At 29.6% G+C, this 23,595-nt stretch overlaps 1 protein-coding gene across 3 annotated transcripts in view; it reads right to left on the bottom strand.

Annotated features, from left to right (window-relative positions):
- Positions 1-686: 686 nt before the first annotated feature.
- Positions 687-23,595, bottom strand: part of CycE (cyclin E) — a 40,609-nt gene continuing 17,700 nt past the window's right edge. For 2 of the 3 annotated variants that reach the window (XM_075358918.1, XM_075358919.1), the window contains exons 4-12: positions 21,078-21,131; positions 19,794-19,948; positions 15,846-16,097; positions 15,046-15,232; positions 14,542-14,653; positions 13,281-13,411; positions 8,218-8,473; positions 3,227-3,405; positions 688-1,011 (exon numbers count right to left, since the gene is read on the bottom strand). In XM_075358918.1, coding sequence (XP_075215033.1) covers positions 901-1,011; positions 3,227-3,405; positions 8,218-8,473; positions 13,281-13,411; positions 14,542-14,653; positions 15,046-15,232; positions 15,846-16,097; positions 19,794-19,948; positions 21,078-21,131 — 1,437 coding nt within the window. In that variant the 3' untranslated portion in view covers positions 688-900. Of the gene's footprint in view, positions 1,012-3,210; positions 3,406-8,217; positions 8,474-13,280; positions 13,412-14,541; positions 14,654-15,045; positions 15,233-15,845; positions 16,098-19,793; positions 19,949-21,077; positions 21,132-23,595 lie in introns of all 3 variants that reach the window. The other variant, XM_075358920.1, reaches the window with a different exon arrangement.

Raw genomic sequence — 23,595 nt, forward strand, 5'->3', positions numbered from 1 at the left:
TTAACAAAATAAAGAAGCTTATATAAAAAATTGTATTATTTTTTAAAAAATACAATTATTTTTATTTATTTATAAATAACTTGTAATTTGCCACACCGGGAGTGTTAATGAACATGAAATACTGATTTTATGTAATAATATGTTTTTCACTGATTTTTACTATATCAAGATTTTACTTGATCATAAAAATTTTGGAAAAAATAAAATTATATAGCCTATTCTAAAATTTATTACTGCACTGAATGAATATATTGTTGAATATTATAAATAATATAAAACTCATGGAAAAGAAAAAAATAAATATTTACACACTTTATTACACGTAACATTTAAAATTTTTAACAATTTAAAATTACCATTTGATACAAAGTTAATTTAAAAGATTTAATTAAAATTACTCATACTTAGAAATAAAATCTTATATTACCTATATTCTGGCATTTATGTATATATTAATATAATCTATGTATAAATTAAAATATTTTTTTATTTACATAAAAATAAGCGTATAGTAACTATTTTCTGTTATTTAACAAACGTTATATCATATTTTTTATATCAATAAAAAACACATATAAAGAAGAAAAAATTCAACCAAGTTATTAATAATAATATATTTTTTCATGTAAATATTTAAAAAAAAACTTCAAACTGGTTGAAACATTTTACATGTATAGTAAATAATAAACACAAATAATTGATTTTGGCAACTTATTTATCATATTTCTGAAATATAATATATGCAGTACAATCAATTGTACAATGTCACTAAATTCTTTTCCACAGTAAAATATATACCTCAGTATTTTCAATTTAGCCACTAAACAAAAAATTGGTTAATAATAAAACTGCTACAAGAGAATGCAAATTAATTTATGTATACCTATATTTAAAACTATGCTAAGTATAATGACTTGTCTGAGATTGTTTTTTTGAACTTGATGGTGGTGTAAGAAGATTTAATTCCTGCTGAGATTTTTCAGGTAATGATAACTTAGCTTGTCCTGCCTCCTATAAAAGAAAAAAAAGAAAGGTCTCTATTAATTTTTTTTATTCAAATACCTGGAAAGAATAAAAAAATTGCATTTCTGAAATTTTATTTTCAACTCTTTTAGTTACCAATGGTTCTTTTACTCTTTTAATAGTGCTGTTGAGATATTTTTTGTTACAAAAAATCTCTCAACAGCATCACATACTGCTTCTTCATAAACATAAACTTCATGTTCCTATCTTGAAAAAAAATTTATATCTTACATAAACGCAGATGATAAGGTGCAGAATATGAATCACTTTTTCATTTTCAAAGAACTGCATTACAAAATGTAAAATATATATATAAAATTATATAAAATTATATAAATATGTATTTTATGAAAATTCAAATGATTCATTTGCAAATTGACTACTGTGCTAATAAAATTTATTAATAAATGATATATAAACCACCGAAACATAGTAAATAGATAAGTTAGACTTACCCTATTAACCCTTACCCAGCTATTTACAATTATAGCCGTAAACGCAGATTTGCTCAGCGAGCTATTTACAGTTATAACTGCAACCGTCTTCTGTTCTGAACAAGCTGAAAAATTTTGTTTTATGGGTGTTCTAGTACACTTTGCTATCTTGTCAAGTATCATTTTTACAAGTGGTGCATTTGATTGTCATCTGTTTGATTGATATGTAAACATGAAGAGTCCTGGTAGCTTATACGAGATACGCCACGAATGTCTTTGCTAAATGATCTGGAAGGTGATGATTCTGAAGACGATAGAGTCAGTGATATAATTCTAGATAATTTTAGTTGCTCTGATAGTGATGATACAGTACAAGGAATTTGTGATGTTTCATTTGGTGATGACTGGGCAGATGTAGCAAATCATGATGATGGTCCTTCAGATATTCTTGTTAATGTTATCAATTCTGGTCCTGTCTTATCCCACAGGTTAATGATTAAACTCACCCTTTAAAATATTTTGTTTTTTTATAAGATTGTCACTTAAATGTAGAGAAACAAACCTTTACACAAACAAACAAAAAATTGAATATTACCTCTCCAAAATGAATTCTACATAAACGAGCTGACATATCTTTATTTGAAATTAAAGCATTCCTTGGTGTTATAATAAATATGGGCATGTATCACTACCAGACATCACAGATTACTTTTCTAAAAAAAAGGGAATCGTATGCCTTTTTTGTGATGTTTTTAGTTGCGATGAGTTTCTATGAATATTCTGGATCATGTTGACAAAATTACTCCATATGGTAAGATGTTTCTAATAAAGCCACTATTAAAACAAACTCAGAGTAAATTCCAGTTGTTTTATAACATATCCTCAAATATTGCTATAGATGAAGGTACCATATCCTTTAAAGGTAAAATTAGTTTTAAAGTATTTAACAAACACAATAAATTTGGAATAAAGTTTTTGTAATTACAGATTGCTGTACCTACAACTTTATACTGTACGTTGGTAATCAAATAGGTATCCTTAATCTATTCACGTGATCTCTCAATTTTTTCACTGAGTAATTACAGAATTTTCTGTTAGGATAATTGTACAAATGGTCATCTCAAGGATAATTCCTTGTTTTAAATAGGGTGAACATACAAAACTGCCATGTAACGGCTATAAGGCAGAAAAGATTACATTATTTCAAATCTTCAGGATCATAGCTGAGAATATCAAAGGAATTTGCAAAATTTAATTAAAGAATAGTCAATTATTTTAAACAAATGGTTCCTGCTAATCAAGTGGTGCTACCATCTATAAACAGTCAACTAAGAATGACTTTGGGAATAAATTTAGTCTTTTAGGCAAAAGTCTTTGCTATTTCTCAGTGCTCTAGCACACTATTTTGAAAAATGCATAAACAGAAACAGTAAAATGGCAGTTAAGCAATTAAATCAAACAAGTTTAAGTAACGTCTCAGTCCCTCCTCCTCTCCCACAACAAAAGTTTCTATACCAATTTTGTCACAAATCTGACAATCGCAATTTTTCTCACAAAACTGAGAGGGAATTTTGGGAAAAGATATTATGATAAACTTTCCAATAAACAGCATATGTAAATAAAGAGCACTAGGTAAATGAAACTCCTACATTGGTTTACAATAATTTCTCAAACACCATTAAAATTTTCACTACAACCCAACAGTCAATCTGGCGATAATAATAATAATAGTAGTAGTAATAATAATAATAACCTTCTAAAGAACTAACCAGCATTTCTAATGTCACAGAATGTGTTAATAGATTATGTTCGTCATTAAGGACATTTCCTTTGTTTGGCCCCGGAGGTAAAGATTTACTTTTACGCTGCTCAGGAAATTCTTCCTGTAGAACTTCCCAAAAAGCACGCATCCAGTCAACACATAGCTCTACATCTTCTTCTTCCAATCCTAAAAAAAATAATTCTAATATAAATAAACAATCTTACTTTAACTCTTTGTTCAACATAATATGAATTTTAAAACTTAGCACGTTGAATCACTTAGCAAGTTGATTTTAATTCAATGTTTTCAAATGCTATTGTAGTCACACATTATGAGTTTATGACAAACCTGAAATTCTAGTAGACACTAATATTATAATAAAACTAGTGTGTTTTACACAATTAATAAAGTCAAAAATAGTAACATAAGGTAAAGGACGGTTAACTACATGCAACTTTAGCAGCAGAATCTGCATATTCATTACCCAGAATTCCCACATGGCTAGGGATCCAGCAGAAACTCACTTGTATGTTGCAATAGTTCAACTCAATGATTTCATTATAGATTTCAGTGATTATAGGATGTATAGAATACAAATCTTCTAAAGCTTGGAGTACACTACACAAGTCACTACAAGTAAGGGTATGACAGTATTTTGGGTTAATGATACTTAAAACTTATTGACTGTACAGTTCAGCAGTGAAAACACTTCTAGTAATACTAGGTAGACTAAACATAAAGGTTCTGTTAATTTTTTTTTTTTTTTTTTTTTTGTTGTTTGTGGGCGAAAAACGCCTGGGCGTTATCATCGCCCGGTAGTTATTAGTAAAAGGGTAAAATAACTCCGAAATAATAAACTATACAGGTGTAAACATAATATTAATCATATAATAAAAATGCATTTAACGGTACCATTCTGTTTCGATCCATCAGTGAACACTAGTGCATCTGGGGTTTACCTTGGAGAGAAGTTGTAAAACATTTGCTGCAAGACAAAACGAGTTGTTGATTTTTTATTTATATGGCAAGGTTAAACAAAATTAAAATTTATAGGGGTTGATACTCCACAGAGGATATGAACAGAGATAAGTTGCAAAAATAGGTGTCAAAATTTAAAAGAAGCTACACAATTTGTTTTCCAGGCAAAAAGGTACAGCCAGTAACCTTGGACCACAAGCTTCAAGGCCAGATATAGCACTCTAAAGTAGTCTTTCAGCTGTGGCTGTTGAATGTGTCGTGAGATACATAGCAAAATCATCAACAAATAAAGAACTGAATCAAGTGGCTGCACACATATAGTAATACTGTTGACTGTTGATGGCTACAGTAAACAAGGTGGCACTTAATAAACTTCCTTGAGACACTCCGATCATTAAAGTGATGCTACATGTCAAAGAATTTCCAATACGAACACAGAAAGTTCAATCATAAACCCCTAATAAACGCGAGCATATTGCTGTTGACTCCCCATTCTTTAAGGGTGTTTAGAATACCAAATTAACAGGTAGTGTTGTACGCCTTCCTGATATCAAAGAAGATACTGACGAGGTGTTGCTGATGGAGCAGGAAAGTGTTTTGAGTAACTGTTTTTAGCGACACTAGATGGTCAATGGAAGATTGTCCTCGGCGGAAACCAAACTGTTCTGGAGTTAAAAGGGCATGTCTCTCTAAGTACCATGTAAGCCTGTGGTTTACCATTCTTTCTATCACTTTGCATAAAATGCTTTCAAGGAACTATTGAATTAAGCATAGTTACTAAACATACATTTACACCCGCACCACAAGTAGCAAAGATTATTAACAACATTAATGAACACAAATATTGAATAAATGTTTAATAGAGAATTTTTCAGCAGAATTTTTTTAAAAACTGAGTATCTCTAATACCGTACATTTAAACATATCTAATACAAAAATAATTAAGCATCTTCCCAGTTTTCCCCGCTGTCTGAAACGAAAAGCTGTGATGGATATTTTATAACTTCTGATATTTTTCAATCAAAATTACTATGATTTTTTCAGCAGTTAGAAAAAAAATCAAACATACTGAAATACATCATTCGACTAAGAGCTATACTAACCAGAATTATAACAAAAAGATTTTTTTAAACATATTCTACAGTCAACAGGAATGCTTGATTTGTAGAATTTACACTAGAACAAAAATATAAAAAGTTCATCATTTTCCATTTGGGTACTTCCATACATTTATAGTTATGATATATATCTATGCTATTTTTGATTTAAAAATTTACCAACGATAAATCTTTTGATTTTAAAAAAGTTATATCTATTATACAACCAAATAAGGCTGAAGAACTTTTTATATTAAAACCTAATACTTCAGATCATAAAGGTCTTTTTTACAGTTCAACTGCAATTATTTTAAATTAATCACTCATCAGAAAAAATTCAAACCATTAACATGAGGAGTGACTGAAATCTAATGAACAGTGCTCATAACCTGTAAATAGAAAGAGATAACCAAATGAAATAAATATACCATAAAAGTACATTTTATTTACTACGAAAACTTAATTTTTTTCTCAGTTACCATTTACAGCTCAAATTTCTACCAATAAACTAGTTTTCTCAAATCATCAATGATCCACGATCTCACGGCACAGTAAACAACCCTTTTTAATTAACTTCTTTCCATGTGGAGATTTTTTTCATTCATGGAAGATGTGTAATAGGTCCAAATTTCAACTTCCAATAGCCTTGGTGATTGCACACGATATATGTGGCCAAGCAGTATCATGTTGCAGAGTTATCATATTCTATGTTCAGCTGTTTTCTTCTGTTAAGTTCTTTCGATATGCCTAACTGGGTAACGACGATGTGATTTTGCGGTATCCTGCGGTGATTTTGAATAAATCCATTTCTTTTGGCGATTCTCTTAAATCACAGAAACAGGTCAATCTCAGTGAGGTTCATCGCATTCATTTTATCAGCTTCTAATGCACAAAATTTTATTCTACACCTATTTACAGTACTCGGATCACCAGTTTCAACACCACCAACAGCTTTTAGATGATACTGAATGTCACTAGTGTCCACTTTTTCCATTGTTAAAAATTCAATCACTGCATGTTGTTTTAGATTCATTAACTAGTAAGCAGATTAGAGTACATAACAATGGCGACTAACAAAAAATGAGAAGGCATGGGTCAATGAGTTTTGGAATGTTAGTAGTGGGGGATTGATTTTACAAGATGGGAGCACCTATCACCTTGTGCAACTTTCTTTTTCTTGTTACGTTCCACTGTACATTATATTTTATCTGCCCCATTTTTACTTTTAAATCCTGCAGTTCCTTCAGGTTAAGGTTTTCCCACAGCTCCTTTCAGGCAAATCCCAGAACCATTCCTCTGATTAACTGCAGAGTAGTTAAATGCAGATGTGAGGAAAATGTTAATTTATTTTAAATATTACTCTGTATTAATCACTAATTAAGTTAGTAAACTTCAATTACTTTAATTAGATCTTTTAATCGTAGTTTCTACATTTAGTAAGTCACACAAAAAAAAAAATAATATATGTTAAACTATAATAATTTGACATTGACTAGATTTAATGTGACAACACATAAAACTATTTATTTAAAGCAATAAAACTAAAAGTTTAAAGAATACGTTCAATATATAAAGAAAAACAGTAAGTAAGGTAAATTCCAAAAACAGATACTCACTATATTCTTATATCACAATCCTCTTTATTAAACAGAAAGCATGTTTTAACAGAACAAGTTAATAAAAATATTAATGGCTGAACTTTGTAATTGATATAACAAGCTAATGATAATAATAACAGTAGTAATAATCACAGCAAATTCCTCTCCCTGGACACCTGTGCTTCCATCTGAATTGGTAAACTAAGTCCCTTAGATAGAGATTGTTTACGTATACAGAATTGGAGAAATCAATAAATAAAATATATAGAATTATATGGCATCAGAGTTGAAACAGTTTTCTTTTTATCTTACGCTAATTTTTCTCTAAAAAAAAAAAAATATTTTTAATAATGAATTGCCAGATATGAAGTGTAGTCCCAAATTCTGTTCCCCCCTTCAAAATATATTAAGAATCAACAATGATTTTTTATTTTTTCATTAAGTACTTGTATCTTTTTATTCAGGGTCTCTTATAATTCAGGGTACTAAAAATATTTCATACCACAAAAAATTTAGAATGAGAGAATTTTACCAATTTCTTTTTTTCATAATTTTTAAATTGCTTCAAATCAACAGTATTTATCATAAAGCTGCTTGATCTCAACCATTAAACTTGACATCTAAATGACCAAATAAGTAATATTTAAATTTTAGTTAATGAGTTAACTAAACGTGAATAAATTTTTAAAAAACAAGCTGCCTTTATAAGAAGATATGGATCATACCTCAGATACAAGCAAAAGTTGATTAAATATTTAAAAAAAGGCTTTGACTCAATCTGACAATAATCACTGCATTAACTGGAGGACTACTATTGAAAAGAAAAAAATTTCAGAGTAATGCACAAACATACATTTTACTCATAATTACTCCCTTTTAAGTAATTTTTCAAAAAAAACAAATATACAGAACAATTTTGGGAACTTCTAAAAATCCACAGCTCAGTCAAAAAGAGATTTATTATTCATAAGAACAGATATAATACAGCACATGTACAGCTTAAGATCAAAAAATAATACAAAGCATCTAACTTAGGAACTGTACTGTAAAAACATTCTGAGATTCAGTCCAAAATCACGCTATTCTACTGCATAACACAAGAAATATCTATTCTTTATAAAGTTTTAAAAATTAATTATATTACCTACTAAAGAGAAGATATATTATTATTATCTTCTACATGATTAAACATTATATACCTAACCTCTGCACAGTGCTTTCAAAATGTTGCTGTATTACCAGTTTTTCTGAACTGAAACAGAAGTATATACAAAGTCTAGTATCACAAAAACTGTAATTCACAATGATTTATAATAAATACTTACCAGTAACACGTAATGCTAAACTTTTAGAACAAGTGAGGTACAAACAAGAAGCTGCAAGTATACTGTATGAATATTTTAAACAATTTATGTCTAATGTCGCTAAATCTAGAAGCTGTGAAATACGTTTAAATAAATCTCCAGCAAACTGAGGAAATATGAAACCCAAAGAGTGACGAGCTTTGTCTTTATAACATAACTGTAGATATGTACTTAACCAGTTGTTAACTGTTACTGGTGATAGTTCCCAGCCTAATGCCTATAAAAAAGAAATACATAGATATAAATAAATAAATATATATATATAAAACAAAACATTACCATAATAATAATAATGATTAAATAAATGTAAAAATATACAGCTGAATGAAGAAATAAAACATTGTCATCTTATAAAAACTAGTATACGTTACTTAGATGAATCATTAATATTTATAAAAAATAAATATACCATGGAAATACATTATTTACATAAGGAGTTACAAAACTAGCAAGAGATCACAATTCTCCTACAATTAAGAAGATAAGATAACTTGAATAAATTTTAAGTGATGTGTTTATTGGTAAATTTATCAAACAGAGCTTTTGTTACCACTTTTTTACATTTTATGGCAAAAATCTTAATAATTTACACTTAATTTCGGAATATTGTTGCATATTTGTAGCTCGATCAGAATATTGAGAGATTGAAAATTTAGAATGTTTATAAAATTACAGTTTATTCAGCTTAAAAACATAAAATAATGACAGTGGTAATAATAATAATTGACAATAATAAAACAATTAATGAGAAATAGTAAATACACAATTAATAATCATAGTCATCACAACCACAATCAGAATAATAGTAATAACAAGCGACAATAATCAAACAAATCAATACATAACACAATCAGAACAGTGAACAATTATAATATTACACATCAAATAGTCATAAATCAATAGTAATAATAAACAGAGATTGCACACAAGGCAGAATATAAAATAATCAACAGGATTTATTCCAGGTAAATACATAGAAAACCAGAATTCCGACCCATTAACAAAAGATATAGAGCATAACCGCTAGTCTTAAAACTTTTAACCACTAGTATTGTATAACAAACAATAGTACACCAGATAAGACTATAAAGTTCACTGCAGATACCTTTGTTGTCCACAAATAAAACTACCCTAACAGTTTATGAATGAAATTTAGTATGTTATTACTTTCACTTATAGTTTTGCAGTAACTAACAGATAGTATTTTTGTTTACTGGAATTACTCGTGGCGTCACCTTAGTTGTATTGAACTTAATTCACACGGGAAAATCCCTCCTTCACTGTCCTCCATGTAGAATGCTCTCGCTGACTGACATCTCGCCTCGCTGGACTGGTTCGCAGAACTCACATCTCACAGCCTCTCCTCGCAGAACTCATACCGTAACATCTCGCTGGTTTAGTTTGCAGACTGCACATCATTTTAATGGTAAAATATCGGTACAAACAAATTTAGACACCTAACAGCTTAAAACTTTTGTGAAAGCAATTAAAACACAGATTAGGCATACAGCTGACTGGATAATCTGGACAATTTTTTTAAGTATCTTGCTGTATATTTTCTTTTTCTGCTCTGTTTACACCCTACAAAATTGGATCCTACCCAACTAATCAGGAATGAAAATTACCAAAAAGCAACCAAAAAATAATAATCATGGATAAACTCAAAGAACTATTTAATCAAAAATCTTAAACAAATCACAGAAGAATTAACCCAAATAAAATCCCGTAAAAACATCAACTGTGGAACACCGAATGTGAAAAACCAGTAGAAAAAAGACATCAACCATGCTATTTCAAATCAATTGAAGAATTAAATAAAACACTGTCGAGAGAATACTACAAAACCTTAAAAAATCAGCTCCAAAAATACGAACTCCAACCCTACTAATAAAGAATGAAAACAGTAAACTGGCCCATAAAAATAGACAATGCAGAAATCCTAGCTAAATATTTCAACAAACTCCTAAATTACAAAAAATACTCAGAACTCCTAAACTTTAACACAAGCACTGGGCAAGATGAATTACAAAGTTGCGGGAGAAGATCGGACTTTTGTAGAGATCAGCAAAAATTGCCCTTCATCAACAGCTTGTCAATATCCAGGTCAAAGAACCACCATAACACAGAACAGCCCTCATCCATCTGCTACACCAAAAAGGGGACAAAACACACCCTAATAATTACAACAGAATCTCACTCCTAGACACAACATACACAATTCATTAAAGAATCATCCTCAACAGGATGGATTACAACAGGAAAAGAGAATTCTCTGTGTATCCACTAAGAATCCCTACTAAAAATTTTAAGACACCTCAGAATACACACCAAATTAATACATGTGATAAAACTGAACCCTACAAACACTAAGTTGAAGGTAAAATTCAGAGGTGAGCTCTCTGAACTATTTGAGATCAAAACAAGACTACACCAAGGCAATGGGCTCTCACTGTTATTCAACTGCACTCTACAAATGGTAAAGAGGGAGTAGCTCAAAAGATGCCCCCAAGAGTAAAAATAGGCCAAAAAATCAAAACAAACTTTCTTTCACTATGGGCTCTCACTGTTATTCAACTGCACTCTACAAATGGTAAAGAGGGAGTAGCTCAAAAGATGCCCCCAAGAGTAAAAATAGGCCAAAAAATCAAAACAAACTTTCTTGGTTTTGCCGACAACTTGGCACTGCTAGCAAACGACATCGACGAAGCTAAATCACTCATAAGAACTTCAAAATAACACAAATAAAATTGGTCTTAAAATATCATTCAAAAAGATAGAAATTGTGCCCCAAAAACCAACACAATTAAAAAACGTAAACATAAATGGTAATAAAATCAACGTAGTAACCCAATTTAAATACCTCAGGAATATTATAACAACCTAAATGAAAAACCTTGATCCAAATAAGAAGAAACAAACTAGTAAAAGTTCAAAAATCAATCTGGTATAATTCCAATAAAAAGTAGCTATCAATAAATGCAAAACTGACACTACAGTGCAATTATAAAACAAGAAGCCACTTACGCAGCAGAAATACTCTTCCAACTGAATGAGCAATCGGACAGAATCCAAAAAATCAAATGAAGAATTGGAAGAACCTGCATCAATTAAAAGTACCAGAAAGACGGACGACAGTGGTGCATTGTACCCAACAAAACTGTGTACAATTAGAACTAGCTAACAGATCAACATCCACTACACAAAAGATCACGCAAAATATCGAACGTTAAATAAAGGTTGGTGGGTTATTTTCTCTTATACATGATATCAGTAAAGATACCTAAGCATAGGATTTGGACACATCATGAGGCTGCAAGATTTCTGAAATATGTAGTACAGTACAATCTCGACTCAGAAATACCCAAGACAGGATGCAGATGGATCAGAAAAATAAGAGCATCTGAAGGAAATTGGCCTTACACCAGAAGACATCACAGATAAGATAAAATTAAACAAAAAATCAACTCTTGCTTCACACTCACAACATAAACACTAAAAAGGGCACAAAAGCTTGAAATGTATGAAAAATTACTGGGAGGACCACAAGGCTCAAATGATGATTGATTGATGATGATGATGATTGATTGATGATTATGATTGACGATGATTATAATTGATTGATGATGTTTATAATATGTTTATAATTATGATCGATTGATATGTTTATGACAGATTGTCGATGAGTATAATTGATTAATGATGATTATGATTGACTGATTAATTATGATTATAAAGAGAAATAAGAGGATGTAAAGGAAATTGACCTTACACCAGAAGACACCACAGATAAACTAAAATTAAACAAGAAAATCAAACCTTGCTTACAGTTACAACACAAACATTTTCAATACAAAAGGACACAAAGATTGAGACGTATGAAAAGTACTTGGAAGACGCAAATGAAGATGTTTATGCTTGATTGATGATTATTATTGACTGACTTATAATTATTATTATTATTATTATTATTATGACTGATTGATGATTGTGATTGATTGATGATTTTAATTGACCGACTAATGATTATAATTATGATTGGTTGATCGATTGATTGATAATACATTTTTACACAAAAGCTTTTCTCAGAGCTCACAAATTTTTAGCATAAATTTTATGAAAATATTAGTCTAAAAAAGAGCCAATAAATTGAATTATTATTCAATTTTAATGTTGTTTATAAACATTAATTATTCAGTCATTAATCTATTATAAATATTAAAATGGAATTTTAATTGAATTTTTGGGTAACTGCCCATTCAGTGAACTGTTAAATAAATAAAAAATTACTAATTAAACCAAATTACTTAAAAACAAAATTGGTAAAAATGGTGAATAATGTCAAAAGCTAAACTTCAAAGAATACAAACGTTGTATGAGTAAGCACAGAACAACCTTCACCATGAAAAACATTTATATGTGATTGCATAGCATAAAATACACATCTATACTTGTTAGTTCTCAATAAAACAAATTAATATAAGTTAGAAAATTGACACAGATCTGCATCTGTAGTTACCCTGCAGAATTTATAATGAATGCATATTGATGGCCACAACATTTAATGTGTTAAATTCAAAAAAATGATTTTTTTCATTTCAAACTAACCACTTTTAAGCTTGCAAAATTTATTTTTTCATTCCATGAAAACTATTTGTAATAATATTAATAAGTACTGAATTGTTGATTATAAAAACTATTGTCAGTTTAATTCTTTTCCCCTTTACAGAATTTTCTTTTTCAATGTACATTATATGTACTTATTTAAATATACAATTAATAAAATGACATCATTTCCATCTAGAATCTAATGAAAACAAAGTACAAGTAGTCATAGAAATAGATGATGCCAATAAATCAATAAAGTTGTAAATAAGACAAGAAATATTGTTTGTAATAGAATATTAATTGTCTAGGTTAAAACACAACATCAATGGGAGGATAAGGGGGGAAAAGTATGTCAAATGAGGCAACAAGGGTCAATCAAATGAAGTAAACAGCTGAAAAATTTGGAATACACAATATACCTTCAGAATTGACAATTCCATTTTTAAAATTTCATCTTCCGTACAAGCTCCATCAGTAACATATGCAAACTCAGCTACTTTGGGTGGATAAATTTCCTCGACCTTAGAAGCTATCAGAAGGCAAGTAATTCCTGAAATTAAAATAAAATTAAAAATATTATAGTATAAATATTACAAATATCGTGACAAACTATTTTTTTTTTTTGTTTTCTAAAATGAATAGCACAATGTTACAATAAAATATTCTTTGCAATTAATTGAACACAAAATTAGATAATTTAAAAAACCTGAATGAGACTAACACACCAAATTGATTATTTATTATTTAAAGCTTTGCATTTTGTTGAACAAAAAATTTTCACACACATCTTTGGCAACAGTCAAACTCATGATTAACCCAGATACAATAAATATCTGGATAAATTTTTATATGAATAAAACAAAAAAAAAGTAAATAATCTTTGCAATTTTCTATATAAAAAAGTGAAATTCATTAATATATGAAAAAATTAAATTACAAAGCACCACTTTAGGTTGTTTACAGTTATTTCAAAATTAAATACAAAAGTATGACTATACATCAAAATTGCAATAAGTCTTTTAACAGCAAAATTTGTTTAAATAATTTATTGCATACTTTTTAAAGTTATTAATCAGAAAGCATTGGTACAAAACTGTTAATGATTTTCTAATAGCCACACTATGAAATATTTTACTTATACAAAATAATATTTTTATAAAAATCTTTTAGTATTACGAATTTCAGTAATTCATATTGGACCTGATCTTCATTAGTAGTGAATTTTAGAGTAATTTTTCAACATCAAAGTCAATTATTTTTTATTCTAATTTTTAATAATGTTTTCAATATTGATATTAGAATATAAATACTTATATAAATGTTTTCACTTTTATGTGTCTTATTATGTATTAGGTGTAAAGTAGTTATTATTTTATTATGTTTCGATATTTGTGTTTTATAAATATATTTATTAAAGCAGTAACATATCCATCTTCAACCGCTACATGTTTTATAATGCTTATTTCATTATTTAACTTTATTATATTTGCACTAGATTGCTCTGTTAATATTTGTAAAAGTGTTAATTTTACGAGAACAAAGGTAAATTGATTTTTATGAATTGTTATATTATTAAATGATTAACAGTACAGAGGAATATGAATCTTAAAAAGATTAATTTCAATAGATATATATATATATATATATACATACACATACAAAATAAATATGAATTCTTACCTATAAGTTGCAATTGCTGTTTTGGTACAGCAGATTTGGCAGTGAGATATCTGTCTAAATAATCCATTGTGAGGTAGTATGTCTCTCTGTGGAGTTTATAAACTTCACAAACCTATAAAGAGTTATATCAAACATATAAATAAAACAAGATATACTAACTAAATACAACTACCAACTAAAGAGGCAATATAATCAATAAAAGAAAACTAAATCTGCTGCTGAACGTTATGAAAATGTTTAATCCTGACACAAAATTAAAAAAATCTATCATTATATTTTTATTAAAACACTACTACTCCACTATCTTTTTCTAGTCACAATCCATTTTAATCAAGAAATACCTTGAAAATAGCCAAATATTCTACTCAAATTTATACCTAAGGTAGAGTCTGTGACATGGCACAATGAATTAATATAAAAAGACTTTTCCATTATCAGCTAATAGGTGAATACCAACCCCATAACACTTTTAATAATTTTAGTGTATTTAAAAAAAAATAATACCTCTATAATCCAGTCAAGGAGAACAGCACGCATTCGAGGTTGTAAGTTTGGATGCTGAGCAAAAAGATCAGGATCTCTAGCAGCAAGTGATTCTTCATCTTTCATTAACATCATATCCCAAAGTTCTTCAGAATTTGCCCACCTTAACTGTGGGAGGGGTAGTCTCTTTTCATTTGACTTGGATTTTCTGATAAAAAACAATCCAGAATTACAAAATAAAAGGAAATTATCCTGCAATAAAGTATTACTATTACCTGCAAGTAGAGTGGTGGCCATAATGCATGCAGTTAAACAAAATAGTTATCAGTCTGCTTAAAACAATAGTTATTTTGGTACAAAATGAGAAATTGTTTTTAATAATTAACCATTATTTAAATACTAAGCACGTATTAAAATAATATAAAGAACTAATCAACCAAAAATATGGATGAAAATTAAAACTCAAAATATAAATTTTAAGTATTTTAAATTGTAACTGAAATTCAATTAATAACTGAAGTAAACAGCAAAAAGTGTACAAAATCAAAACCTTAATCAGATTCCCATAAGAAAAACAACTACTTCTATATTCATGCTTAAATAAAAAAATATATAAAATTTAGCAGTCAGCTCTGTCTGTGGAATTGTAGAATAGAACACACCTACATAAAAACGAAACTTATAAAACTTAAGATTTAGTGTACTTCTTTTACATAAGATAATACATTATATACTAAAATGCAATTACAATATTAAACTACATAACAATAATATTCTAGAGGAAACCCTTGCTAACCATAAATATTAATAAATTAAATTACTTAGATGAAGATGAAGAAGGTGTTGTTTTTAAAGATCCTGGAGTAAGTTGTCCATAAACTTCTTTTGTCTCAGTAAACTGTTTAGAAGTTGTCGGTTTATCATAATCTATAATATCATCATAACATTCAACAACAGATCCAAAATCGGATTCATCATCCTCATCATCAGTCAACTCCTGTTGGAATGAACTGTGAACATCTGTTTCTGATAATATACTACGGGGATTGCTATCACAATCGGATATTGATAATCTGTAACAGAAAATAATAAATTTCAAAGAATTATTACAAATAAGTTAACAATTTAGAAAAAACCTTAGTATTAACAAAAACAATTAAGTATTAACTTGAATCACAAGCACAAGAATTATTTCAAAACTGACTTTGAAAAAACTGGTTGTAACAATAACTCAAATGTACACAATAAAGTCATCATTTTTACAAGCTAATCTGCTATCCATTCTGCTCAGTGCTAGTAAAGCAGGAATTGATGAACTCACTCCTGCTAATGGAAGGGCACAACTGGTCTGTTTTTGTAAACAGAAAACAACACCAAAGAACCAATTACAATTTTACCTTTTTTGTAAGTGACAGCACTCATACAAAAGGTGTAACAAAGCAAGTTTATACATAAAATCGACATTACATTTTACCACCAACAGCCGTTACATTCCACAATATCATCACATATATAAAATACAGATCTATCATACTTGAACACATAAGTGTGTTAACTCAAGAACAAAAATTATACATATTCCAAATCTAGCGATGCTTTAGAACTTCTAGAAACAGATGTATTACAGATATAAAGTGTTGATTTTCCAATGGTAGCATTTTGAAATGTACTGTATCAGCACAAGAAAACTTTTTTTTTAAATTTCTCACTTCTGATGTTACAAAGGGCAAACAAATTTTCATGATGAAGGCAATAGGAGGTATGATGTTCAAACAAATTATGTTGTTGAACAAGTGAATTCAATAAGTTCAGAGTAAAAATCCATCACAGTATTTCAGACATGGGATTTTCAGATAAACAACAGTACTATCATAAATTATGTTTAAGATGGATCCTGAAAATGTTTAACTGCTGCACACAAAAATTAAAGGATGGCATCTGCACATCCATTAATGGAGTATTATGAGGGTACACATGTTTTTCCTTATCATGAATGGGGATTACATGTATTTCTAAGATAAACATAATCAAAACACCAGTCAATTTCATGCTGTCATTTGACTTCATCAAACACGAAAAAGTAGACATAGTAAATAAAAAAAATAATGTAGTTCCAGCGATCAAAAAGGTGTTCTTCAGAAGGGTTTTATGGAGCTGAGAACAAAAATCATGCTTAAGTTGTGCTATGATGCTTTTATGATGTATCATTCAGAACTGGTTATGTGGGATTGCTGACCCACAAATCCAACTAAGAACTTCAGGATCACCAGAAATGTATTGAAAATTTGTAGAAACAGAGATAATCCTACCCTACTAAACAGCATTTGTATGTCTGTGTGTGCATCACCTTAGCTTAGCACCGGAATGTACCAATCACTAGTAGAAACTCCCAATTCATTAGTACATGTCTCGTGGTGGTTAGGTGTACACTTGTTATACTATTATATATCGATATACTGTGTATATATATATATTATATATATCAAAACTTAGGGAAAATTTAATTTAGTACTTTTTAACCGGATCCAAATTTTCAGATGAAATAGCAAATATCACAAAAATGGTCAGTCCTAGCACTCTGAATAGTTTTTCAACCCCCCTCAACGACACCCTGTCCACTCCCAGTGGTACCTGATGGATAATATTTTCATGTACCCCAGGGCACCATTTGGAAATTGGGGGAGGGGGTGCGATGGGGTGCCACCGTAAAATCTCAGCAACCATTCGTCTGATTTTCACGATTCAAATGGCGTATGTATCAGCAGGTGAAGGGCTAACTATTTAACGCATGGGTACTCTCTTGATAAACCAGATCTTGATTGTCCAGAAATTAAATCATCGAGTCCTGTTTTGATTGCACTCATCCACCATAGAACGTACAGATTCAATCTTTCGCTAAATATGCTCAAACATGTACACTATTGCAGCTGTAAAGCATAAATTTATGAAAACTAAAAAGTAGAAAATAAAAAATATATAAAAAAACTTTTTAAAAGCCACTCTTACATTAAATGCACTAAAGAAAAAAAAAGTATGTAATTTTTTTTTTAAAAACACCACTTAAATGCACTAAAATATAAGAAATAATTTTAGGACGGTATCTCAGAATGGATTTCACAAGCGTTGTTCGTGATATGTAAGATTATGTGAAAGTCATAGGTTCAAATTAAAAATTTTCTGTTTTTGCCAATTTTTTCTTGTGTGATGAATGGCCTAAAGAGTGGAGGTTTGCACCCCACTCTTTAGGCCAAATCATAGCTTTAGGAAAACTCATAGCTTCAAATTAAAAATTAAATCAAATTTTTAATTTGAAGCTATGACTTTCACATAATCTTACATATCACCATCAAAACATGTTGTCAAATCCATTCTGAGATACCATCCTAAAATTGTTTTTTACCTTTTAATACATTTTATTTAAGAGTGGTGTTTTATTACATATTTTTTATTTATTTATTTATGTGATTGTTTTTCTTCATAAAATAATGAACTATAACCAAAAAGTAGGCACCTGAATGTATCTATCATTAGTCGGGAAAATCCTGATTCGTTAGTATCAATTTCCAGAGTTAAATTTCTAATAACTTCCATTATATCAATTGTCATTCAAAAAAAAAATTTTACACAAGAGGTAATCAATTTTCCATAATCCCAATCCCTAATCCCATTCCTAATAATAATCCCTAATAATCCCATTCCGAGATGCTGCCCTCCAGGGCAACCCACCTGGAGGGCCTAGCTGTGGAGGCATGCTGTAGGCACACCCTGCAGCTAATATAGAAATAAAAATGTCCATTACTAATAACATACACCATAATCTTAGTTGTCTTTCCTACCACATGATGTAGAAGTAGTTTGGTTAAAAACTGCACAGCTAACAGAATTGAAATTCTAAGTGGTAATTTAAATCATGCATTATAAAAAAGATCATTCCACGACATGAGTAAGTGCTTAGAAAACAATGATTTCCAAATTTTTTTCTCTAATTTTTTTAACAATCAATCCTACTCCAATATTTATAATATTATTATATGATGACGTTAAAACTTTTATTATATTATTTTGTGTATGATGAGATAAAATGCAGAAACCATAATATTAACTAGATGTTACTTTCTCTAGTAATTAGTTTGCTTATCCCAAAATAAGATAACTTTTAACAGATATCCTAACATAATTTAGTCTTTTGAGACTTTAATCCAGCTTTTTTATAGATTAGTCAATATTTAATAATAATTAAATATTTATTAATATTTAATAATATTTATTTAATAATTCCTGGAGGATGAATCTAGACTGTCAATTAGAGGTAGAGACTAATGTTTTAATAATAATATTTAATATGTTAATGAAACCAAAAAACTTGTCCAATGTTATTCTACCATCTATCTTCATTAAAATTATTTTCTGCAATTCATACTTTGGTAGTACTTTAGTAATAAATCTTTTTTAAAAAAAGAAGAAATCCTAAGAGAGAATAATAATAAAGCACTTCAATTTTTAAAGAATGCTAAAAATTGATAATTAAATCAAATTTTAAATCTTAACATACCCTAACACAATGTTACAACACAGTAAATATTAAAAATAATATTAAACAATAAAAATATTTATAACATTAACCTAATAACTTAACTGCTGAATGTCCTATTTAAAAACTGTATAATACATATTTTTTTTTTAATGAATACAGTAATTATGCTGATATATCATTAACTAATAAATAATAATAAATCAGCAATAAATTAACATAATATAGAGCTACTAACCTCTCTTGTCCACTAATTAAGTCAACAATTGAATTGTCTTGCTCATTTCCATTCTTGCACTCAAATAATGACAATTCTGATAAAGGAAGACGTTCACACTCCACATCAACAGCTGAATTTGAAGAACCATTATCTTCATTAGCAAAGAGTGCATCCTAAAAGAAAAGCACGCAATTATTGCAACGCCATAAGCATGAGTAATAATTTCATTTTTTATTCAGTTTTTTTCAATTTCACAGATTTTACAAGTTTATATCAAGGTTTTGACTAAAAACTTGTTAAGTGCTTATTATCTAGTTTCTTTTAAATGTAAATTTTAATGATAAAATTATTTTTATTTTAATAAAGAAATTTAATCATAATCAGATCTTTGACATTCTCAACACCAAAAAAGAGTGATACTAAAAGAAGATACAAAGTAAAATGACAGTAAATATATTTTAATTATTAATGGCCACCTTTTTTTAAAGTACTTTTACTAGATAATACAACACACTCGTTTTACTGGATTTTTACACAGGAAACTATTACATTTGTTCTGCAACTTTGTGAGAGCATTATGCAAAAACAAGTAACAAATTTAAAAGTTTAGCTAAAAATAGAGGTTACAGAATCGATCTTTTAATTTAGTTTCAGAGTTAAACAAATTTTTTACCGGCTAAGAATCCAATAAAACATATGTAGCTATAACTAAAAAAATAAAAATAAAAAAAATAGTTTACCTAGAGCAAAGGACTTTTTTAAAAATCATAAACATATCTGTTCTTTTAAATTTATGTCCTTCCGCCCCCCCAAAAAAAATACAATAATGCATTTTACAAAAGACAGTAAATTATCTCTCGTTTCCAAATGCAGTAAATTCTAACTATGATAAATAAAATCCAGAGTGCTAGTTAAAATGATAAACTATGCCTATTCTGGTTCATACAACAACATACTTTCTTAACATATTGTTCTTATTTTTAATCCTTTCTTTCCCATTATTGATCCTGCACAACAGGTCTATGTTCTTACTGAGAATGCCAGGACCTGAAAAGCCACTATACTTAACATTTGCAGTATAGGGAGGATGCCTGCGATCAATTAGGAAATTTTCCTGTCCTACTGATTTGTCTTTTGTTTTTTGGTAAAGAAAGCTAAGCCTCCTAATCCTCCCAAAATCAAATCTAATTCTTTATCTGGACCTGTGTTTTATTTAATGTTTTTTTCACACCAAACAAAATTTATCTGGAAATTAAATTACTAAGGTAATAAATTAAATAACAAAATTAAAAATACGCATACCTCATCACCATCCTTCCGTTTCTTTTCTTCGTTCCATGGTATGTTTTCATCATTCTGTAAAATTATTAAATTAACAATAATAAAAAAGGATAGATAAACAGTATATTCGAGAAATTAAATCAGAAACTAGAAAAAATTAACAAATGAAATTGTAATCATAACGTAAATATACATAAATAGAATTAACCATACAATTTTATTACTAGATTATACTGCAAAACAAGCTGTAACTGTCGCAGTTTTAGAGGTTTTTCTTGCGTACGCTGAAAATTCTAGAGTGGCATTAGTTAAACTTCAGGTAAACAAAATACAACATTAATTCAAGAGTACAAATTAAATTAAAAGAAAACAACTCTTGATTCAAAGATCTAGAGCATAATGAACCATCAATGTTAATCCTATTTGTTATTCATCTAAAGATTGAATTATAAAACAAATTTTTAAATTAGGCAACAAAGTATTAGCATTAAATATGACTGTTGATAATTGGATACTTTCCAAAAAAAAAAGCGCACCTGAAAATTACAAATAGCAACTGCTAGAATTTCAAAATGGAGCCAGATAAAAAATTAAAATAATTATGATAAATCTATATCGCATCTCATATTATAAAATTGGATACTCTCAAAATCAGATGTTTATCCTCAGGAAAAAAGTTAGATGTTTAGCATACAATTTTAATAAACTATATTAAAACATATGTTCCAAAAATCTACCTTTACTTCTGAGTACATAGTTTACTATCAGCTCCTTATAAGAAGATGTTATCAAAAAATGAGAGTTTTAATTTTTATAAAAAAAAACGAATTTATTTATTATTCTACAAGGGCTATCTTTTAAGTAAGGTCTACTTTTTAATACAAACAAAACTAGTAAAGATATTGTCAAAAGCTTTTATTTTACTGTTTACCACTTTACGCTACTTTTCTACAGTTACCTTGTTTGTTTAAACATTTATCACAGCATTTTCTAAATTGTTTATACCCATATCACAAAAATTAGTCACCTGTGAAGACAACCAGTCTTTAACTGTTGTTTTCACTTCTTCATCGGTGTAAACCACAGACCCCCAAGAAACTCTTTCAGGTAGCGGAACAGATGGTAATCACTTGGCACAAGGTCCAGGCTGTACGTGGATGGCCGATTTGCTCCCACCCAAAAGATCTGATTAACCCTAGAGTTCGAGTAGCAGAATGAGGCCGTGCATTATGACAATGCATTTGGAATTTTATTGCTGCATCATGCAGCAATAAAATTCCAGATAACCTCATCACGTCACTTATTTTGTATGGCATGCCAAAGCTTCATCAAGCTTCCAAGCATGGCATGCCAAGCTTCACAGTACACAGGTGAGTTTATTGTTCTCCCTTTCAGCATAATATTGAATAACACAGGACACCATGTCTATCCAAAACACATTTGCCAAACTCTTGCGCACTGACATTGTTTGGTTGGCTTTCACATTGATTGGCGACGTTTGTTGCCATTCCAATGACTGTCGCTTTGATGCTGGAGTGATCCGAGAAACACATGTCCCATCAAATGTAACCATGGGGTCCAGAAGTTCATCTCCTTCCTCACTGTATCAAATCAAAAATGTTAAAACACTAGCCATTCTCCTTTTTTTGTGTTCTTCAGAAAACAGCCTGGGTACCCATCACAGGCACATCTGTTTTGAACTACAAAATTTCAAAACAGATTTTGTATAGTACTGATCTTCAATCTTGTAAGAATGTCAGTAACAATGTAGAAAGCATTAATCGCCAGTCTTCACAAATGTTTGAAGTCACCTTTGCACAACAAATCATCTGTAATTACAGTAGGTCACCCTGATAACAGTTCATGGATGTCATCCCACCCGTCCTTTAAAAGTCTAACCCAATTTACGTACTTTGCTGTCACTCATTGAATTACTCATAAACCTCACATATCTGGCAATGTCTACTACTGACATGTTCTTTGCAGTCAAAAATTGCTTAATCATTTAAAACATTTCAATTTCATAATATAAACCATACACAGTGATACTATGACTGCAAATGATGTTTGCATTTGGGCACGGCACGCCAGGAACCAGGGCACATGCCCGCTTCAACAGCCACAGAAAATTTACATAGCTACAGCCAATTGGACCTTACTTAAAAAATAACCATCATATATTGATATATATTCCCCTTTAAAGTAGTCCCCAAAGAGACTAATAACCTGCCGAGTTAGTCTAAAGGTGAACTCGTCATCGTAAATCAGCTGCTTTCAAAGTTCAGAGTTCTAAGGTTCAAATCCTAGTAAAGGCATCCTAGTTAAAATTAATTTTATATGGATTTGAATACTAGATCATGGATACCAGTGTTCTTTGGTGGTTGGGTTTCAATTAACCGCAAATCTCTGGAATGGTTGACCTGAGACTGTACAAGATTACACTTCATTTACATTCATACATATCATCCTCATAAGTAATACCTTACGGTGGTTCCAGAGGCTGAACATAAAGAGTTCCCCAGAGATACAGCACAATTAT

The sequence above is a fragment of the Lycorma delicatula genome, chromosome 3 (genome assembly GCF_047948215.1).
Source record: "Lycorma delicatula isolate Av1 chromosome 3, ASM4794821v1, whole genome shotgun sequence".
NCBI classification, from domain to species: Eukaryota; Metazoa; Arthropoda; class Insecta; order Hemiptera; family Fulgoridae; genus Lycorma; species Lycorma delicatula.